Source organism: Lepisma saccharinum, chromosome 4, assembly GCF_977018435.1.
Source record: "Lepisma saccharinum chromosome 4, izLepSacc3.1, whole genome shotgun sequence".
In the NCBI taxonomy this organism is placed as follows: domain Eukaryota; kingdom Metazoa; phylum Arthropoda; class Insecta; order Zygentoma; family Lepismatidae; genus Lepisma; species Lepisma saccharinum.
Genome location: NC_139232.1, coordinates 96,693,578 through 96,715,802, shown reverse-complemented (window position 1 = coordinate 96,715,802; position 22,225 = coordinate 96,693,578). Strand labels below are relative to the sequence as shown.

The 22,225-nt window shown below is 38.5% G+C and overlaps 1 protein-coding gene across 3 annotated transcripts in view; it reads right to left on the bottom strand.

Moving 5' to 3' along the window:
* Nucleotides 1-22,225, bottom strand: part of LOC145986651 (scavenger receptor class B member 1-like) — a 74,095-nt gene that overhangs the window by 13,133 nt on the left and 38,737 nt on the right. For 2 of the 3 annotated variants that reach the window (XM_083120923.1, XM_083120924.1), the window contains exons 2-6: nucleotides 21,367-21,458; nucleotides 18,548-18,708; nucleotides 17,817-17,958; nucleotides 16,381-16,587; nucleotides 14,817-15,207 (exon numbers count right to left, since the gene is read on the bottom strand). In XM_083120923.1, the coding sequence (XP_082977049.1) occupies nucleotides 14,817-15,207; nucleotides 16,381-16,587; nucleotides 17,817-17,958; nucleotides 18,548-18,708; nucleotides 21,367-21,458 (993 nt within the window). The remainder of the gene's footprint in view (nucleotides 1-14,816; nucleotides 15,208-16,380; nucleotides 16,588-17,816; nucleotides 17,959-18,547; nucleotides 18,709-21,366; nucleotides 21,459-22,225) is intronic. The other variant, XM_083120925.1, reaches the window with a different exon arrangement.

The following is a 22,225-nucleotide window of genomic DNA, read 5'->3' as shown; positions in this document are numbered from 1 at the left end:
TTTGATGACAAATATTGCAAAATAATTCTTCAGCAAATTTTGCTTGCAGTTTGAAACACTTCTTCAATTTTCAGTAGCACGAACCCAAGCAACGCACTTCTTTCTTATTTTCCTGTTTCTTGCTTGTTGAACACAAACCGATGTATTGGGAGGGGATGCAGTTAATGGCTTTATGATCCACTCCGGTCAGGGAAGTCTGAGACCTATTGAAAATGCACATTTCCTCCCTGCTGCACACCAGATCCAGGATCCCCCCAAAACCCGTACTTTCTCTTCATCTGGCCCTGCACTGACACCATGGGTGCCGAAAGGACGACACAAACAGGGTGGCTAGAACTTTCTGGGTTAATTATTTTATGGTTTAGAAAAGATATCCCCATGCGTTTCAAATTCCAAGAACAGAATTCTACTGCTTGTCCCTTTTTCGACGCGGGAATGAATGACATAGCGGTTCTTCTCACACGCACTCGACTCTCCTGCTAATGACCTGCCCTGCAAAGGAGGGAAAGGCCACTTTCTGAAAATTCGGAGAAACATCGAAGCGGTCGGTTCATCTGTTGATTTGGTGGACAATTTATATCTGTCAGATAGTTTGAAGTAGGATTTGTGGTCCGAGCAGTGGTAAACTTCTGTAAACGCGAGAAGATAGCATCACGAAGTGTTTGTGATCTCGTTTTCCTACATCGCGAGTGAAATGTCGAATGAGAAGCTGCCAGATTGTCTTCCTCTGGAAACAATGGATCAGGATCGACTGATCGACCAAATATCCAACATATTGGCATTCTAAAAGAGAGTCCGACTACCAAACAAGATCCTGGATTCGACTCCCAGGCTGGTTGATCTCATGTATAATGAAGAATAAACCACGTTTCAATTAAGGAAGGGTATGTAGCAATTATTTTTACAGTCGTCTGCGTGCTCTATAAGTATTATGTTACAAAATTTGTATATATTTCTGACTTTCTGTGATTTTTATTCACTTAGCCTCCACCTGCAAATGCCGAAGCTGATGCTGCTGCGTAGGTGGCTAGGTTGGCTAGACATACAAATATAAATAATCCCTAGTCATACAGCGAATAATACTTATAATATAATCATGAGCTATGGAGAAGCAAATAACTTATCAAGCATTTTCTGTTTATATTTGTTGTGCAGTGGTTAACAAGGTGCATTACGACGCCAGGGGTCCTGGGTTCGAACCCCGGACTGAGCGTGTGTGTTCTTTGTGATGGTTCTCTCATCAATTGCACATCACTCATTTTCATCCTTAAGATTAGCCAAAAAGTGTCAGAAAAGCGAAGTAAAATATACCAAATGAATCATTTATATATTTCTACATTACGCCGCTCCCAAAACCTTACATTTATCGAGTTCGTGTTTTAAGTCCACTGTCATATCGCTTTCAAGTACTTCCCAAATTGTCTTCACGATGTTGGAACAGCACAGAAATTTTGGAACTAATACAAGCAGGCACATACCCAGGGAAGGGGCTCGGGGGCTGAAGTCCTTTCCCGAAATCCTACAAATATCTGATTTTAATAATGTGTAGTAGTAATTAAATTTACTTCATTAACAGGATTAAACATCTTGTATATGGTAAGTTGCAATATACCAAGAAATTCATCTTCAGCGCATTTACTCCTCCCCCAACCTTTTCGTCTTTAGATGGCGGCTGCCGATAAGGGATAAGCCCCTTCCGAAATTAAATTCTGGCTACCGGCCTGACCACCAGCGATCGAATCTTGAACCTTTCGATTGATTGATTAATTGAACTAGTGTTTTAAGTCCACTTTATGCACAGTAAGGTTAATCGGGATTGGGCCTACAGTTTAAAGTGAGATCCGAACAACTATGTGCCTCCAACGGGAATCGATCCCGGGTAGGTTGTTGAACCTGCTGAACCAAAGACGAGAGCATAATCATTTGAGCGTGTGGGAACTTTGTTTTATCCAGTGCCATCATACATTCAGTTTTCCGCACACAAATTAGATTAATTTGAAGAAATTAGACGTGTGCATATAATTTGTTATCGTCATCATTTCCCAAGTGAACAATTAGATGCCATAGAAGACCCGCCCTATGGAATCTTGCTTAACGCGGTCACCTTGAACAAAGATACCGGATTCGATTCCGGCATGAACTGTATACATGAGATGCCTAGCTTGAACTCATTGCGCACACATTTCATATTTGCACTGTTGCCAATACTTGTAAACCTGGTTCCAGCACTTTATATCTAAAACCACGGAAAAGGGCTTCAACTACTTCTCTCTTCTTCCAGCAAATTTTTAAATCTAAAGATTAATAACATTGTTCCTGGTGTATCAGCCATTAAGCTAATGAGTTCATTCTGCATTTAGTTTCCCGAATAATGGCTGTGGATTTCACGAGAGTATATCCGTAGACTGTTGGGGGCTACAGAAGAAAATGATGTGCCTTTCCAATTTATTGATTGATTGAGTTGGTGTTTTAAGTCCACTTTATACACAGTAAGGCTAATCGGGACTGGTTCTAGTGTAAAGCGAGATCCGAAATACTATGAGCATCCGCCGGGTATCGAACCCGGAACACCTTGATTACAAGACGGCGATGCTACCATGTGCCACCGAGGAGGCCCTTCTTTTTTCTTTCCAAGACTATATACGTATACACACATACATATATAATGTATGTATACAGTATAGGCCTATATGGTGTATAAATAGTTCGTTAATTTTTAATAGTTTGATATAAAAAATCTTACGTTTTGTCCCCCCCAAACTGAGCTACGTCCCTGCGAGTTTTTAATGCAAAATTGCCATGGAGAGAATGACTAAGGTCAATTTATTGCAGCACCTAATATACTCATCTCGTAGAAAATTTCAATATTTCAACATATATGCATAAAAAGTGGTGAAGTTTGCAAGAAACACCAATATATATGTAAGAGACCAAATTCACATTATTTCACGACTATGCACAAAAAGGCAGCATACCAGTCTAAGAACTTGTATCCACTTTCTGGAAACAATCAACTTTTCCCGATGCAGTTGACGTCAAAACTGAGCGTGAGAGGAAAACAAGCTCTCTATCCCACGTACTATAAAAAATTAATTACCATAACAAATTTTATCCTCTGCATCGAGAACTCTTCGCTCCCTAGTAAAGAAGCCTGTTGAATTTACTTTTACCTATTATAAAGACAATAACCGTAGATAAAGCGAATACTGAAGCACAGTATGTGCGTCTACGCGTAAACAACGATTGTCTACATTCTACGTGTAGACAATGTAGACTATGTAAACTATGTAATCAACGCAGACAACATGACGCTCGGCGTTCTCCGTGCAAGGCACGCATATCGTTCTAGAAGCAGCAACCAGTACCAGCATCAGGAGGTGGGCATAGAGAGCGTGAAGCATTGCACTGCCCAGAAATAAGTGTTTTAAGTATTTATTTACTTTCAACCAATTCACTAGGTATTAATTGAACTGCAAGATAAACTTGTCGCGACATACGAAAAAAATGCAATGTTTGTAGTATGACAAGATTTGTTTTACTATTTCCACCATTTCAATACATGGGAAAATCTGCTTTAAAGACACATGCACTTTTCTATGCAGTAATAAGATTAAAAAAAATGTAGCCCTCCCTTTTGTCAGTGTAAAAATTAATGTTAGTTTTCACTATGACTGTCATTTGTTTTTTTCTTTCGGTAGTTCTTTTTACCCTCGTTAGTGAAAATTCGATAACTTTGATTACGTCGGATGGTCTTAAGTTGGGTACAAGCCCAGTTTATCGACATGTTTGAAGAAAATAATACTTTCTCTTTCAAAGACCACTGGGATATCTTTCTTCCCTGATGTTTGCATTGTCTACAGTAGACTATGTAAGCCAATGTAATCTTCGTGTAGATTACGCGTAGACAACACATGTAGACGTAAACATAGTCTACGGCACATCACATCACGGTACATATAATATAGCCTCAGTCTATGAATGTGGTCACCACATTCGTAGACTGAGGCTATATTACATTTCTCTTGGATGTTTTTGTTACTTAGACTTAGTTGTTACTTTTTCGCTAAATTGTTTTAAGACGGTATTATTAGTAACATTAACAGTATACTCCTGTTTTTTCTTCTTCTTCTTCAGACTCTCAAATTATCAAAATTTGTGTCGTTAGGACAATTTACGGAATGAAATTGCCGTTTACAAGAACTTTTAACTGCTTGCTTGTTCATGATATTAAATACTCATTGTCTGTTAAACCTTCCTGATTTCTTTTACATTGTAAGGCATCTATTAAGTAGCAATTACTGCAACTTAATTAATCATTTTTTTTCTATGAACCACTTTTGTCTACTTTTCTCATACAATACGCTAGACGGATAATGGCATGTTTCAACACAATACCCGAGTTTTTTCATGATTTATAACTTACGATAAGAATGAAATTTTACTTTCTTTCCTCACTGCAACATTTTAATTTCACCTAGAAGTTATTTTGTAATTCGAAACTAAGTAATTAGTAACTTGATTTAGATTGCTCCATTTGATTATGTTCCTTGGCTGACCTCCGTGGTGGAGTGGTGCACTACGATGCCAGGGGTCCCGGGTTCGAATCCCATCGTGTGCATGGGTGTTCCTCATCAATTTCATCATTCATCTTCATCGTCACGATTAACCAAAAATGGGAAGAAAAGCGACGGTAAATAACAAAAATTAATTCAAAATCATTTTGTCTCATTAATTGCAATGCGAAACAAGAATATGACGGAATTATCGCCAGAGAGACGGATTCTTACATAAATGCGTGTTTTTTTCGTGAAAATGCACATATGTAGTCAACATATAAATTAGTTTAATATTTTATATACGTGTGTATATACAGAGAATATAGCGCCGGCAAACTTTCGCGCCATGTAGACGGTATAAAGACGAAAAACTTCTCTTGGTAATGTTTTGCTAGTTGGGGCTTCGTTTAGACACAACGAGCCATCGAAAATTAGCAATTTCTATCCTGTATGCATGCAGCAATGCACTACAGATTCACGGTTGCCACAATCATTTATCTTTCGAAAAACTTAATTTTTTTAGTACAGTGTGTGGTTACACCGTCAGGCCAACAGAGACGCCGGATTTAACACCTTCCCCTTAAACACATACAGGCACTCAGCACAGGGGTGCCCACAGAGGGGATTCATGACGCGGGTTATTGATTTTTAGTTATGGTTGTTATTATGTACAGATTTTGTACCTACCTCTGGGTGATCGCGGCGGCGATGGGATTGAAATGAAACAGCACCTCTTATGCCTTTAGAATCTGTTTGGAATCGCATTAATATAAGGTGAGTTAAGCATACAATCTGTTAAGAATAAGGTTCAGTACACTAACAATGGCAGTGATCCTGAGCAGTTTCGTACGTGTTAGAGTTGACGAGCTGTATCTTTGCGGGTGGCCTTGGCTACTCCGCGCAGAGTGTGAGAGAGATACGTTTATGTAGTTGCCACCTACTCGCCCTTTGGGTGGTCGACAGCAAGGACAGAACGCAAGGATAATGACGCGCAGCCGGTAGCTCCTCCCCCTTGCTACTGCGCAGCCGGGCTTGGGCAGGGTTCACCCGCAAAGATACAGCTCGTCAACTCTAGCAAACATGAAAGCCTAAAGTACATAAAGTAAACATTGCTTAAATATTGATTGATTTGCTTTATTTTATTTCACTTTTGTGCCACGTTTGGCTAATTTACCAAGATGGGGATGAGTGATGATGTGATGCAATTTATGAATGGACACTCAGAAACATCCATGCCCAGGTCGGGATTCGAACCCGGGACCCCTGGCTTCGTAGTTGAATATTGCTTAAATATGTCTGTATTACGTATATTGTTCCGCAAATTTTGTGTGACCAAAATAATTTGAGTAAATAACTCGGCATAAACGGGGGGGAGCAAGGGAAATGTTCTACTTTTTGGGGGGGAGTGCATCATAGGCCTTGGGTGTAAGGCAGGGCTCGAAAAATCCCGGTCGCCAAGTCGCCATGGCGACTAAAAGTTTCAGCCTGGCGACTATGATCTTTTGGTGTAATATGTACGAAATTTTGATGATTCTAAGTTCAAATTGCAGTACAGCGCAAGTTAGTGAATGATTTTTCTTCTTTTATCAACGTTGTGAACATTCCAGACAGTCAGTAACAATATCTTACCCTTTGTCCCCCAACACCCCATTTCCTGCTTTCTCAAATAATTTAGCGATGTTTCGAATACCGTGATGCTCAGCATCTTATACAGTGTGTTTCAAAGTCGCACAACCCAAACTTTGGAAATATATATCATGAAAACCGTAAGAGATATTTACACCGTGTTTTCTGTATTATAAAGCCTCATACATTGAGATATTTTTCAATGCTTAAAATTGTCAGTTTACTCCGTACAGAAAATTATATAAATTAATAACTGACGGAAAGCAGCATTCAAATTTTTCCAGAAATGAACTTCTGAGTAAGAAAAGTATGTAAGAAATTATCGAAGGGTCATAATTAGACATTTGATGACTGATGCCATGTCAGTCTGTCATTTGCGACAATCTATCCCATCTTGTTATTGTTTTTATCTTTTGTTATCTTTGTTTCTACTTTGTTGTTTCAGTGTAAAATGGCCAAATAAGACTGTATCTGAAACTCTGAGTAAATAAATAAATATTGGTCATGTGCAACATTTGATGAATTTTTGACTGGCGATTTTATGGGTTGAGTGAAAAGTGCCATTTTTGAGACATATCTCCTCTCCATATATGGCAACACTAGCAGGTCGAAATATTGCCAACAGTCGCATGCAAGATGTGTCTAAGTATTGGCTATACATTTACGTGAAAAATCGTAAATCAAGATTTTGTGCCGAAATTGGACTCTTGAGAGAATCCTAGGCTGCCCCTGGTTACATTGAATTCTCTTCGCTCACTTTCGCCGCTACTGTGCCTGTTTTTTTAATTGATTCAGCATGGCGTATTCATTGGAGCAGTGCGTGTGCATTGCTGAATTGCATTACTACTCATTCTTACACTCATGTACAGAGGTTTTCCAATAAAAATTCCCTGCTTCTGCTGTACCTCACAAATCAACTGTTTTACAACCAGTCAAACACCAACAAATTATCCCACAAATTGTTTAAGAGTTTGTATTTATTGCTGAAAATCAGTTCTCAGATGTTTTCAGCAAATTAACAATGTTTTGTTTTAAATAATGTAATTGCTTTTATTTAGATAAATGCTAACATAAATTTATGAACCCAGTGATAGCCTAATGGATTAGTTTAGTGCAAAAAAACCGGTGTAAATATCTCTTACGATTTTCATGATATACATTTTCAAAGTTTGGATTGCGCGACTTTTGAAACATACTGTAGTATGCACAATTGCTAGTAGGTGGTTTCCTGGCGCCTGATTTTCAGAACTGGCGCCTAGCTTTGAAGACAATTTTTCGAGCACTGGTGTAAGGGCACCCCTGACTCAGCATACACACCGGCAGTTAGAAATGACGCATTCTCACTTCCTTTTCCAAGGAACTAGCACTAAACATTCTTGATAACCAATTTCTTTCTCGGTTCGTTCGACTTACTAACACCCATAATATGAGTGGTTATTCAATGTCAAGATTCGCTGCGTGTCTGCGTCACATCCGCTTACGTCATGTTGTCATGTTTTAACATTATTTATAGTCGAAGCGAATGTTGTAACACTATAATTAACTGAAGCAGTAGGGGCACAAGAAGGAAAATGTCAGCTTCGTGCATGTCTTTCACAACACACTAGTGATTGTGCATTCAGAGGAAATAATTTCTCTCATGGTTCTTTACTTTAACTGATTTGCATGTTGTGAATATTATGCTAGTAGTGACGAAGCCGCTGGGGCAGGCCTTTATCCAGAATGCTCTATCTTAGGGTAGCAAGTGCGAATTTAGGGGGTTACAGGGGTAAATTTAGAGCCATAATGGCCATAATTTGGCCGTTGTTAAAAATAATAAGTGGTGTCGAGAAAATTTTGAGGGGTGTAGGCAGGCACGTGTCTAGAAATATATTTCCAAGTATCTCAGGAATAATAATAATAATGTTTAAACTAAAATAATGTCATTATAATTAAACTAGTAAATTCAATTAACACTAATTCAAATATATAAATTAATTAATATTTTATTATTACATGAATAGGTAAAACGACCGTATAAGAATAGATATAACAGCACGTATTGATTATCTAGCTTAGGTACCTGTAGTTAAGAACGGCACAATTTACATAAAAACAAGTGCCCTGACAAAGAAATTAATGTCAAATACGAAGATGAAGGATTGAATATGCATTGATTAAGAACAGGATGTTAGAGTCAGTTGACGAAAAGCAAAGTTCATATGCATATTATCATAAATAGTAGTGTGTAAGCATAAATCCTTGGACTGTCCTTCAAACGCCGTATGATCCCAATATAATCCTTACCTTTCAATAAGTTCCGAGGAAATTATAACCATTGATTATACAATAAATGCTAAACATGTATATTTTCATTATTTAATTTTAGTACTTGGTAAGTCTTTCTGGGGGGAGCGGACTCTGTGGGCCCCCCTCACCCCGAAATACGTCCTTTGGTGAAAAACTAAGTATGCTGACCAAGGCAGTAATTTATTTTATTAACTAAACGTAACGTTTCAACCTTCTAGCAAGGTCTTCATCAGACTCTGTATCAAGTACAAAAAGAAGATGAAGACCTTGCTAGAAGGTTCAAACGTTACGTTTAGTTTATGTTTTTAATAAAATAAATTACTGCCTTGGTCAGCATACTTAGTTTTTCATAATCATGGAAACAAGGCTTAATGGTGTTATGTCCTTTGGTGTTGGGTGTGTGTGTGTGTGTGTGGATTAACCACTGTGCTGGGGATGGTATTGAGACTAGACGTTTGACACAGTCACTTGTGTTTTCTGTCACCTAGTGAACAACCAACTGCCTACCACGAAGTGAATAAGCATGGATAATTCCTTGGTAATACTTTTGCATCTCACTCTACCAGATGCTAGTTCTAAGGAACCACCCGTTGTATGCAGTGGCGTACACTATCTTCGAAACACGGGTAGCAGTAGCTACAAAACATCCACCCACCCCTTCATATTTCAAGTTAGTATGGATGACACTTTTCACACTCACTATGTTGACAAAAATGTTCAATACCAGCTGATCACCGATCTCCTAGACAAGGGTAGCGAGCGCTACCCCTGAGTATACGAATGTTCGCCACTGGATGTATGACAGTAACATACTGATATCAGGATACTGAAGGAGTGAAGGTTATGGATCATCGCATGCTGTGTATACTTCAGACATTAGGGGTGGGGAAGGGGAAAGCCTCTCCCCCATTTTGCCACTTTTCCCCCTGCACTATGGCCTCTTATACTGATTGCGGACCCAACTGTTGGCTGACCTACGTTTTGCTACATAGCTGTACCTGTCCAGCAATTGTCTTCGGGAGTTTGTGCCAACAATCTCAGTTGCGAAGTAAAGCTGTAGGGGTAACATCGCTCTCCCGTGCCAAGCGTACATGTTTTTTAGTCAGTTGTTTTTATTAGCTTGTTTGTACAATATTTGGGTACTATTGTACAACTTTTATCCAGTAACTCTCTCTCTCTCTCTCTCTCCCGTTTTACAGTACGTTTGGCAACATGCTCTGTATCCGATGCTAATTTTTTTCGGCCGACCAAGAACTTTCGGTGCTTGTGACTTGAAAATGCCCGATGTCAGTCGAAGAGAATTCAACTGATTGCTGATTCGTTGTTTCCCCGCCGCAACCGAATTGCGCACAAATCTCACTGACCTGTTTAGCGCACAGATTTTGATCGAACGTTGCCACTTTGATAGCTTTAAAGTCTGTGCGAAACTGTTTTTTTTCCTTTAGACAAGAAGAGAGAGAGAAATTAGAAATAAAACAGTAAATCATACCAATTTACTCAAACTCAAAAGTTAGGTTAGGTTAGGTTAATGACTGCAAAAACACGTGTAAGTCCACACACACACACAAACACAACAGAAGTGAGAACGGTTTGAGAACATTTTACATCTGACAACATCGCCTCATTTTTTCGTGCCCAATCCTGTACATTGTGACAGCTTGTCAACGACTTATCAGATACCACTGATAAAACCGAAAAAGTGTGCGCAATCCGGCTGTAGCCTTGTTTCCCAGCCCCCATCTGGAAATGCAAGCAGTATAATGCTAAGCTCTGTCTAGCAAGAGAAGTTTGCCCAATCGCCGTCACTGGCTATGACCATTCTGAGAAAGTGGATCCTGTAGAGCTCGTCGAGGGATGCAGTTTACTGCCTTGATTCGACTTTGATGACCAGTCAATTTGACAGTTTTCCAGCGAGAATAGCTTGGGAAAAAAAAATCTCGCTTGTTTCATTTATATTGAATTGAGTATTAGTGGTATTGACAACTAATGCCACCATTAAGAAGGGTTGGTGTAGGAAAAATTTACTTCCATGCCTGAAAAACATAGAAATCGGAAACTCATGAACAAAGTCAAGGCCACAGAGACTCTGTGCTAAGGTACTATCTTCGTTGTAGGGAATGTTGTCACCGAGTTGTAAAAAATAAATACAGAAAATAAAGTAATTAGTGGGTTGTGGCAATATTCCTATCCGCCTGGCATTTATACGACGCACGGTTTTAGAAGCGATATCGGGCGGAGTTACGGAGAGCGTGTCCTTGGCGACCAACCAATAGCAGGAGTGCAACGTTGTACAGTTAGGTTTGCGCGCAAGAAGTTCTTTATAAAACTCGCCACTTTAAGGTTCATCATTGCATGGGACACGACATTATGAACCTGACTGTCCAAGTCCCATGCATTTCCGTCGCATACAGCCGGAGATATCGTTTCTCGAAGAAACAAGGGAAACAGCGCGTCTCTACACACACACACAATGACCCTTCGTTTTCCTTCAGTGTTCCGTCTTTTTTTTTTATTTGCCACCGTGTTGACCCCGCTGAGTTGTGTTTTGGTAAAACTATGGGTGTCAAATTCGGCTGAATATTAACAATGGCCCTTCATTGTCGTGGGCGTTTACGAACATTGCGAGTCTGAGTCACTTTCAGTTCAGCGTTTTCGTACAAGGGCTGTGTAAGATAATTGCACTCGTACGCCACGAAGAACAGTTGTGAGACGATTCAAAATGGCCCTTATTGATTGATTAAATCTTGGTTTATTTTATCACTTTTCTGCTACCTTTGGCTAATCGCAAAGATGAGGATGGATGATGATGTGATGAAATTGATGAAGGAACACTTACAAACACCTATGCCCGGGCCGGGATTCGAACCCGGGACCCCTGGCGTCGTAGCGCGCTGTGAAGTCCAGCACTTATGTTCGATAGTTATGCAATAGTGTGTGTTCCGCGAGTGTTACTAAATAATTTCGTGCCGGCCCCCATGGTGGAGTGGTTAGCATATCGCGCTACGACACCAGGGATCCCGGGTTCAAATCCCGTCCTGGACATGGATTTTGTGAATGTCCATCCATCAATTTAATCATATCATCACTCATTCCCATCTTCGCAATTAGCCAAAAGTGACAGAAAAATAAAATAAAGTAAATCAAATCAAATTAATAACGTCGCTCTCGAAACCTATTACAAGTAGTACAGGCACCAAGGGTAAAATATTACGTTCACAAGACAGAAATCTAGTTTATTCTTGCTTCAAGGAATTGGCGTCGGAAGAAGTGCGTGCTTGAAACAGTGTTTCCTCCGAGTCGAGAACTTACGGCTAAAGCGTGTGGTGTCTGTGTGCATACTGTGTTGCGTATTATAAAACAGGGTAACGTATCTACCACAGAAATCGGTGAACCCCTATTCAAATCTTCTGGGAAACATGCCAGAAAACAGAAACGAGAGTGATGATGATGGCCTTGCAGTTCCTCTATAATAAATACCTTCAAACTTCTTTCAGGTACGAGTTTCTCTTATATGCTGCAGTGATATGATATAATCCTATTTAGAATTCCTTACTATATATTTCATTGTACTCAAATATCACGTGCATCCATTATATATAAAAAGCTGAATATTGGACACGGCGAATTCTCTGCGTTTCCTTTCCGCTAGCAGTTGGTTTGGCAGCAGCGCGACAGCACTGGCTGCGTATTGGCTGAACTCATGTTCCTTCTAAAAGCGTACGCCGTATAGTGGCAGTGAAGAGATCGTTCTATAGACGTGCAATTGACATTTTGGGGGGAATTATTGAAGTTATTGCACAATTTTAATGCACTTCTGATGAACCACGATAAGCAGTATGTCAATCCCGAAAGAGGGATGCTAACAACGAAAAACGGGGAATGTTAACAGTAAGTGATTATAAATAGATAAAATAATATGCTAAACATATTTTTATGCATAGTAAACATAACATAACATTATTTTGGTCTTTTTAGTGTTTCTCGCATATTTGGTGAAATATACCACAAAATTCAAAATTTACAGCAATGTATCCTGTGATTCGAGCGATATTTGTTTCTATAATACCAAGTTTTATTATGTTATTTTCAGCTTCTTTTTATAGTTCACGGAGTTATTCACAGTGCTAGAAAGGTTATTTATTGAGTGACTCAAACAATTCTCGTATGTAAATTTAGAACTAACTAACTAACTAACTAACTAACTCCCTAGCCTTCTTAAACCCGAAGGTTCATGGCTGCAGCAACACAGGCCTTCCATCTTTCCCTATCTTGAGCAAGTTCTATATACTCTTTTCCATCCCTACCGATTTCCCTTAGGTCCATCTCAACGTTGTCCCTCCATCTTCGTCTTGACCTTCCTACAGGTCTCTTACCATCAGGTTTCCCAACAAGAATCCTGTAAACTCCTCTTTCCTCTCCCATTCGTGACACATGGCCTGCCCACCTAAGTCTTCTTGATTTAATTATTCTAATAATATCTGGACATGAATACAAATTATGTAGTTCTAAATTATGTAACCTTCTCCACTCACCTGTCTCCTCAACCCTTTTAGGTTCAAATATTTTCCTAAGGATCTTATTTTCAAATACTCTCAATTTATGTTCCTCTCTCAATGTAAGGGACCAAGTTTCACCTCCATATAATACTACAGGCAAAATTACTGTTTTGTATATTTTAACTTTTAGTTTCTTAGATATTAAACGAGAAGATAAAAGTTTATGAAGAGAGAAGTAACATGCATTTCCTGAATTAAGCCTACTTTTTATTTCCTCTTTAATATAATTTCCATTTGTTAATATTACTCCTAAGTATTTGAATTTGGAAACTGGTTCAAATGAGTTGTTATCAATAATTAGATTTTGATTATTACCTAACACTTGGTTTCGGCCTGTAAGCATATATTTAGTTTTCTCTTTGTTAACTTCCAAACCTATCTCTTTAGCAGTTTTGAAAAATATTTTAGCATTATTCTTAATTGTATTCACATCATCCCCCAGTAAGTCTACATCATCTGCATATGCTAACAACTGAGTCACACCATTTAATTTTAGTCCTTCTTTAGTTTCTTTTACCTTCCTAACAGCATATTCTAAGGCAAAATTAAAGAGCAATAGCGATAATGCATCTCCTTGTTTTAACCCATCATGAATTGTAAATTTGTCAGACACATTAATACCCACACGAATTTTACTTTCCGTTTCACTGGTGCATATTTTTATCATACTAACAAGCTTCTTAGGTATTCCAAACTCTACTAATATATTATATAATTTATCTCTTTTGACCGAATCATATGCTTTTTTTAAATCAATGAATAGCTGATGGACATTTTGATTATATTCCCACTTTTTTTCAAGTGTCTGTCTGATGTGAAAAATTTGATCTGTAGTTGATCTGTTACGTTTAAATCCACATTGATGATCACCTATAATTTCATTAGCATATGGGGTTAGTCTTGTTAAAAGAATGTTAGATAATATTTTATATGTTGTTGAGAGTAGAGAAATTCCACGGTAATTATTGCAGTTCATTTTATCACCTTTTTTAAACACAGGAACAATTATGGATTCTTTCCACTGTAAATTTAGATGTTCTTAAAAATCTTTTAGTTGACTTTTCACTTTCTCTTTTCAAGTAGTATCCGAGTCAGCGACAAAGTTATGGAACTTCCCAGGGATCGAACCAAGGACGGCTCTCACCGAAGTCGAGAGCATTAACGATTAAACAAAAGGTCTTCACATCTTATTTTTCATTTTCTTCAATCATTCATATTTACTCAGATAATTTCCACAACAGACAAACATAGAGATCGATATTTTACCCGGGATTCTAACCTGCGACCCCTGGCGTCGTAGGGCACTGTGCTAACAACACTACCAGTCGGTTTCATAAAAGCTCTGGTGCTTGTAAATCTAGTTTGAAATATTTCAACAACTTAGCATTCCTTTTCAATAGCCATTAACTGCCTGAGAGCAGTTATCCCTCTTACGTAAGTAATTGCATGAATTTATTAGTTATAATGCTGTAGCTTTTTAATTTTTAAGGAATATAAGGGCTGTAGTGCAGTAGATGTATATTATGTTGACAAGCTGATTTCCGTGGCGGAGTGGGTAGCACAGCATGCTACGACGCCGGAGGTTCCGGGTTAGAATCTCATTTAGAATATGTGTTCTTTACGAGTGTCCCTTTAGCAATTTCATCATATCATCAGTCATCGTTGCGATTAGCCGAAAGTGGCACAAAAGTGACTCTAAATAACAAAAATGTGTATGTCGACAAATAGATGTTGACTTGGAATTGCTCGTGAATTACCGATTAAGACCATAAACAAATTAGTTGCTTACCAAATGCGCAAGGACTGGCGTTGAAAAGTCCGGACGGTAGGCAGGATGTTTTGTCCAAGCAGTAGCACGAGTTTTCCGGATTCCGGTCTTCAGACGCCAACATGTCATCCGGTGCCTGGAATCTATATCCGGGAATTCCCTGCACGGAGACATCCTCCTTGTAAACCAACGGGAACCGACGGCACATCTCCCTGTTGTAGATGTGGAGTTTGGTGTGGGTGGTGACGGAGGGTGGGAAGATGGTGCCTTCGCTCCCGTCGATCCTGTTACATTCGTCCGACGCCCAGAACTCCAGCTCGTCCATTCCGTCGTACCTGTCGATGACGTCAAGCTTCCCCAAATCGCCCTCCCCCGTGAAAACTGTGATGTTATTAGGCGATGTGCTGTTTCTCTGTAACAGAAGATACAGTTAGAAATTACAGTCGAGTTTAGAATATATTCCAGCCGGTCTAGTTGCAAATACTGCAAAAACTAAATGCATGAAATGTTCAAGAAGGCCATTCACGTCGCAAGGGAATATATTTTGATCGAGTTTGGGCAGCTAGTACGTCACCCAGGGGGTCCTGACTCCCTGCCTCCGAAAGACTTACCAAGTAATGCAATAAAATAATGAAAAATACTGTACTCGATTGTACTATAATCGATGGTTATTAATTTCCTATGAACTTGGAAGGCAAGGGTTATTATTAAATTTATTATTATTATTATATTTGGAACATGCTGACAGTACCAAAGATTTATGCACACTACTACTTATGATAATATGCATAAAATATTAATAAGGAACTTTACTTTTCGTCAACTGGATCTATCATCCTTTTTTTATTATTCGATAAATATTCTTTATCTTTGACATTAATTTTCCTTGTTTTTATACAAATTTTGGCGATCTTAAGTACACGCAAGCTAGATAATAAATATTTGATGTTATATCTATATTCTTATACAATCTTTTTACATATTCATGTAATAATAAAATGCAGTATTAATAATTTTACATACTTTAATTAAAATTTAATTTAATTATGACTTAATTATTTTAATTTAAACATTTATATTATTATTATTATTATTATTACTTGGTTCGGACCCCCCCCCCCCGAAATATATTTATAGATACATGCCTGATACCCAAGTTAATTAAAAAGCAGGTTGAATACACCTTGATTACTATTACTTCTTCCGAACCATACTTTGGCCCATGCTTTTTTTTCTTCTTATTTTGGCAATTGTATGGAAAATACAGCAGTAGCTATTCTTCCTGTAGAAGATTGTCCATCTCTTTAGCTTGTGCGCTCTGCGCAATTTCTGTAAGACCAATAGTCTGCCAACAAGTATGGTATCGTTTGTGGGAAAACTAGGAGACAAGAATGTATCACACCACTACCGCTATAGTCCAAGCCAAAGCAGCAGGAAATCTAGCCTCGTGTGATTCGACCAGACTGTCTATTTCCACCTACTGCAAAAACTACATGCATGAAATGTTCAAGAAGGTCATTGACGTCACAAGAGAATATATTTTGGGCGAGCTTGGGCAATTCCTAGTACAGAATCTACTACGTACCCCTACTAAGATGCCGAACTTCCTCCCCGGCTGCGTGTATTTTGGAGGCAAGATGACCTTTGCTGCTGCGACTAGAGGTTCGTCATAGCCCCATAGGTACTCCTCAGCTGTCACGTGAACAAATGGCTGCATGGACATTGACGTCAACATGAAAGACAGGCTCTTCTTTAAAATATAGTAGGAATCACGCATTATGGAAACTGCTCCCTGAAAAGAACAATTGAAACTGCATTAATATTTCTTCCATAAAAGTCAAAATCCCCTCCCACCCCCTAATTTCAAAACTGTAACCGCCTGTATGTCTGCTGCGATATGCCTAGAAGAGGAATCGAAGGATTTTTTTTAAAAATGCGCTTTAAATAGAAAGAAAAATGTTAAATTTAGCAGTGGCTACAAAATAATGGCTGACACAATAAGTCTTTTTCATTCCTCTAGAGTAATTCCTCATGTCCTCCTTGATGAATGTTAATCATTGTTTCAAGAGGAGACGAGACTTGGAACTTGTCTCGATTTGTAAATACCGGTCTTGTTCTCTCGGTAAACAAAGGGGAAAACATGTAAAGCCACTTTATCTCACTAAAAGTTTGAAAACTGTGAAGGGGAAAACATTTAAAGCTACTTTAGATCACTTGAAGTTTCATCACACATCTGCAAACAAGGCGGAAGAACATTTAAAGCCACTTTATTTCACTTAAAGCTTCAAAACAGATCTGCAAACAAGGGGAAAAACATTTAAAGCTATTTTAGATCACTTGAAGCTTCATAACAGATCTGCAAACAAGGGGAAAGAACATTTAAAGCCACTTTATCTCACTTAAAGCTTCAAAACAAAACGGTAAACAAAGGAGAAAGAACATTTCAAGCCACTGTATCTCACTTAAAGCTTCGAAACAGATCGGTAAACAAGGCGGAAACATTTAAAGCCACTTTATCTCACTTAAAACTTCAAAACAAAACGGTAAACAAAGGAGAAAGAACATTTCAAGCCACTGTATCTCACTTAAAGCTTCGAAACAGATCGGTAAACAAGGCGGAAACATTTAAAGCCACTTTATCTCGCTTAAAACTTCAAAACAAAACGGTAAACAAAGGAGAAAGAACATTTCAAGCCACTGTATCTCACTTAAAGCTTCGAAACAGATCGGTAAACAAGGCGGAAACATTTTAAAGCCACTTTATCTCACTTAAAACTTCAAAACAAAACGGCAAACAAAAGGGAAAGAACATTTCAAGCCACTTTATCTCACTTAAAGCTTCAAAACATATCGGTAAACAATTGCGAAAACATTTAGAGCAGCTTTAGGCCACTTCAAGCTCAAAATATAACCGCAAACCGAGGCAATAACATTCAAAACCACTTTAGTTTAGCTCAAGTTTCGAACCATAAAGATAAATAAACAATAATAATAATAACAAAAACATATCAAATCACTTACTAGTAAAGGTATGTTTGGTACAACAATCCTGTCATCTAGGCTTCCACTGGATAACTCTGGGTCGAAATAAAACGTTGTTCGCTGCTGGAAGCTTACTGTGTTGTTGTCATTGAAGTGAACATTTACTTTTTCTAATTTTCTTCTGCGATAGAAAATAAAATTATTGTTATACGAAAAAGCAACCTTATCTGAATATTTTTTAAAAAAACATCGTTGAATCACATATCAACAAAATCTCTAAATAAGTAATGGACAGAAATTTTCGGATTCAGGTTGCCCGGTTCTGAATATATTCAGACCCGGGTCCAGATTGGATATGGATCCCAGGATCGGCTCCAGGATCTGAATTTCACGGCCGTGTATCCAGTGTCGTCGTTACCTGGAGCTCGAATATTTGAGGATCTAGATCTGGCTATCCCTACTATACATGCTTAAGGCCAGCTAAAGTACTTGTGGTATTTAGATGGTCATTTCAGTGAACATTTGGATGGTGTGGAAATTTCCACAGTGACTCAAGATCCCATTAAATAGAGTTTAAATTTTAAATAAAATCTACGTGAAATTACTTTATGTCAATTTTGTTGATAGGCTATTGTTCGTCTTTTTTTTTAAGCATTTCACCAAAGAATATATTTACAGTAGATTATGTTATGTATTTTATGTTATTTACAGTAGATTATGTTAATCAGTACATCAAAAACGTTTAACTAATGTTAACAAACCATACGAACCTGTATGTGTAAGGCCCCAATTGCTGTACTCTCAGTTTTGCACTCCCGTTTACAAATTCCTCGGTGTTCGTGTAATTAAATATATACACTTTCATCACCGGTGTAACTGGTGGCTCCACCCACCAATCAAAAGCCTGGGTTCCATTCCTCAGTACCAAATTCTAAGAAGAGAGAAATGGAATCTATATAGACGTGTGTTAAGGTGTCGTGTCGTTTGCGCCGAGTCATTTGCGCCGAGGGTTCTTATCGGTTCATTTCCGCCGTGACATATGTCAAGACATTCCTAGGCTGGTTTTCCCACAATCCAGAGTGTCATCACCGCCGCGCGCACGTGTGTTTATGGGCACATGGTGCATAGAGCATAAAGTGGACTTAAAACATGACGTTGCACAGCTTTGTTTACACTGAAATGTTAAAGCTATCCAGAGAGTCAAATATGACTTTACTTATTTCAAAAGACGTTACACAGGAACACTTGTATTAACTTTATTCCACAACACAAAATACATAAATCAGCATCAGCCTATTAACTATTAATCATTTATACACTACATAAAATCCTCTAAGATCGCCCGAGCTTCTGTACTTCGAAAGAACACACTCAACACGTTTGTCCTTTTGATGTATTGATATTTTCTTCTCTTCCCAGCCAATAGACCCAATTCTACCATCTCAATTGCAGACGAGTTTCTCTTTGTTTCCGCATTTAAGGCTTCAAGCAGCACGTAAACATTGGGTTACCTTTTCCCGATGACTTTGTTAAGCTTTGAATGCCATAACTCAACGGCATTATTTGTCTTGTGTCTTTGGTTGCAACAGTTCCACACAGATATTGGAGTATGTTCGTTCTACAACCAATGATTCACGAAGGAGTCATTAAACACTGGACCTTTTGATCGAGTGGAGAACTGTCCCTGATGAGTAGAAATCCCTCTTCTACTTCTGATTCAGGGATAAATTCTCCAAATTGCTTGTTTAAAGTGGAAATTGCATCCAGAAATGTAAATAAGGGACGGCTTTCCCGTGCGTTGTCTCTATCATTTCCATATTCTCAGCCATCTTATCGTCTTTCTCAAGTCTCAGTTTTACATTAATACTAATTTCCCAATGCAGATCCCTCATATATACTTTCATCTTACATTCATTTACCAATCACCTTCCATTTCAATCGAAGATATATATACAGCTATAGCTGGGTAACGTCATAAACACACGTGCGCGCGGCGGTAATGACACTCCGGATTATTGAAAAACCCACCAAGGAAGGTATTGACATATGTCGCGGCGGAAATGAACGATAAGAACCCTCAGCGCAAATGACTCTGCGCAAGCGACACGGACTCCTGTGTTAATACATGCAGACATGCTATTATTAAATTTATACGCACAGACCTCGAAATACATCTAGTAAAAACTTATGCAAATGATCTTATGTGGTCCAATTGATACATTTTTAGTACATCACAAGGGACAACAGATAATAAAAGTGCCGGACCCTGTGGCCGAGTGATTAGCACATCGCGCTGCGACGCCAAGGGTCCCAGGTTCGAATCCCGCTCAGGCTTGGTTGTTTGTGAATGTCCATTCATCAATTTCATTATTTCATCACTCATCCCCATCTTCGCAAATTAGCCAAGAGGCACAAAACGCGAAGTAAAATAAATTTAAAAATCAATCAATCAAGCTGATAAAAGTATCATTTTATGTATTTTCGTGCGTATTTTGATGCACCAAAATGCATCATTACCAGTTTACACACTTTAATGTGCTACCGAAGACAACATATTTGTCACTTGACATATATTGGATTGTATGTGCGATTGGAATTCGAATTAGCAACATTTCCATCAAATAGTGTTAAAGATGAGAACAAGTCCTTGGTTTCTAAATTCAGAATTGAAATTTTGAGACAGTTTCATTGGCGTTAGGTATCCTATACTCGGAAACATTAAATTAGGTGGCTAGTAAGATTTGCGCTGTTGCCACACTGTTCGCAACTGATTTTTTTTTCTTTTCAGAAGTTTACGGCAATATGTGTTCCCATTTTCCAATCTGTCTCTGTAATATACGTACGTGGGTACAAAAATTGCATGAATGTTTATTGAAATAATGCATGAAGATAACCGTGTTAAATAAACTTTAGAGCGGGTGTTGACTTTAGGACTAGACAACGCTGCATGATGAACGTCGCAGAAGTAGCGGTTCTTTGAGCATGCATCTTTCCAATAATATTGCACCAGTGCACTTGTAATTTTGTGGCACAGCAAGTATGCGTAGGTTGAAGTCCTAGGGAAGGTATGAGTGTGTAATTTACTGATTCTATCCATTCATCCTCGTCGTTGATATTAACTAGAGAGGTAGAGAAGCAATGTAAAATCCAAAAAAATATATTAAATCGCAGATAAACGTATTATAATTCGTCTATCTATGATCAGATTATCCTCAGATTACAATGACAATGTATGCAATGAGGACATTGGGTAAATTGTTACAGGAGATCTATCACAGAGTAAGAATGAAGGAGAAGCTACCAAGGAAGACATATGAAACGAACACACACATACTACGCATGCACAGTGTGTGTGTCTCAGAGGTTTGGATTCTGCTGCACCTGTAGATTCAATCCCAAATTAGCCTATTCGACCGTAAGGTGGACTTAGAAACTTACAAATAAACTTTTAATCTACTAATTTGATATCTTAATGCCATATTAAGTTTTTCTATTGATACTGTATTAATCCATGGCTTTGGATTCATTATTTTTAGAAAATTTCTCATCGCACTTGTCTTATTTCTGCAACACATTACCATATACATACCTGAAGAACTATGTTGCTTCCAAAATTTGTTACTGTCAATAATATTCCTCCTAATATGCTGAGAAAAAGAATCCCGGATAGCAAAAACACAACTAGAAGAAAGAAAAAAATGTAATGACTTTACGGTAAGTATAATTATTAAATTATAGTACCTAACACAAAATCAGTCTCGGTGGTCCGGTCGATGGAACGTCTGACTGCCAGGAGGGCGACCCTGCTTGTATTTTCGGGGTGGGCAATTTCAGGTGTAATTTTTTCCAACCATGTCCCCGAAGCTCACCCAGATTTTAATAAATGGGTACCAGAAAACGGCCGAAGCATGGTACTGATCACATCACCTCCACCAATGACAGAGATTGTAAATGGTGCATGGGGCCCTACTTTCTCTCCCCACCCGCCCAATGTGCCTTCGAGCAGTGGATCGGGAACACTTTTGTTTTAGGGGTTACAAAGTTCAATTTACGCACACACACACAGACATGTACCATTGCTCCTGCACCACTTCGAAATCACTAAATTTGTATTGCCTGTTGGCAACGAAATTCATTAAAAACAACCACCACACACTCCTATGTGCCTTCATGGTACCGTATAATGAACGGGGGATATAGCTTTCCCTTTACATTTCTAAAAAGAAACTGTAAGGTAGAAGATAGGACTGAGCCGATAACGATGTATCAGTATCAGCCGATACCATCGGATACTAATTATATTGAGTGAACCCATTCGTCAAGATACTTTTCAAAGGTACACTTACCCTTCCTTGTGACTTGGGGTTCCAACAAAGGAAGTGCCATGTAGATTTCCGAAAAATGCTGTACTCTCCTAGGAAGCAGATGGCAAGATCAAATGCAGGACT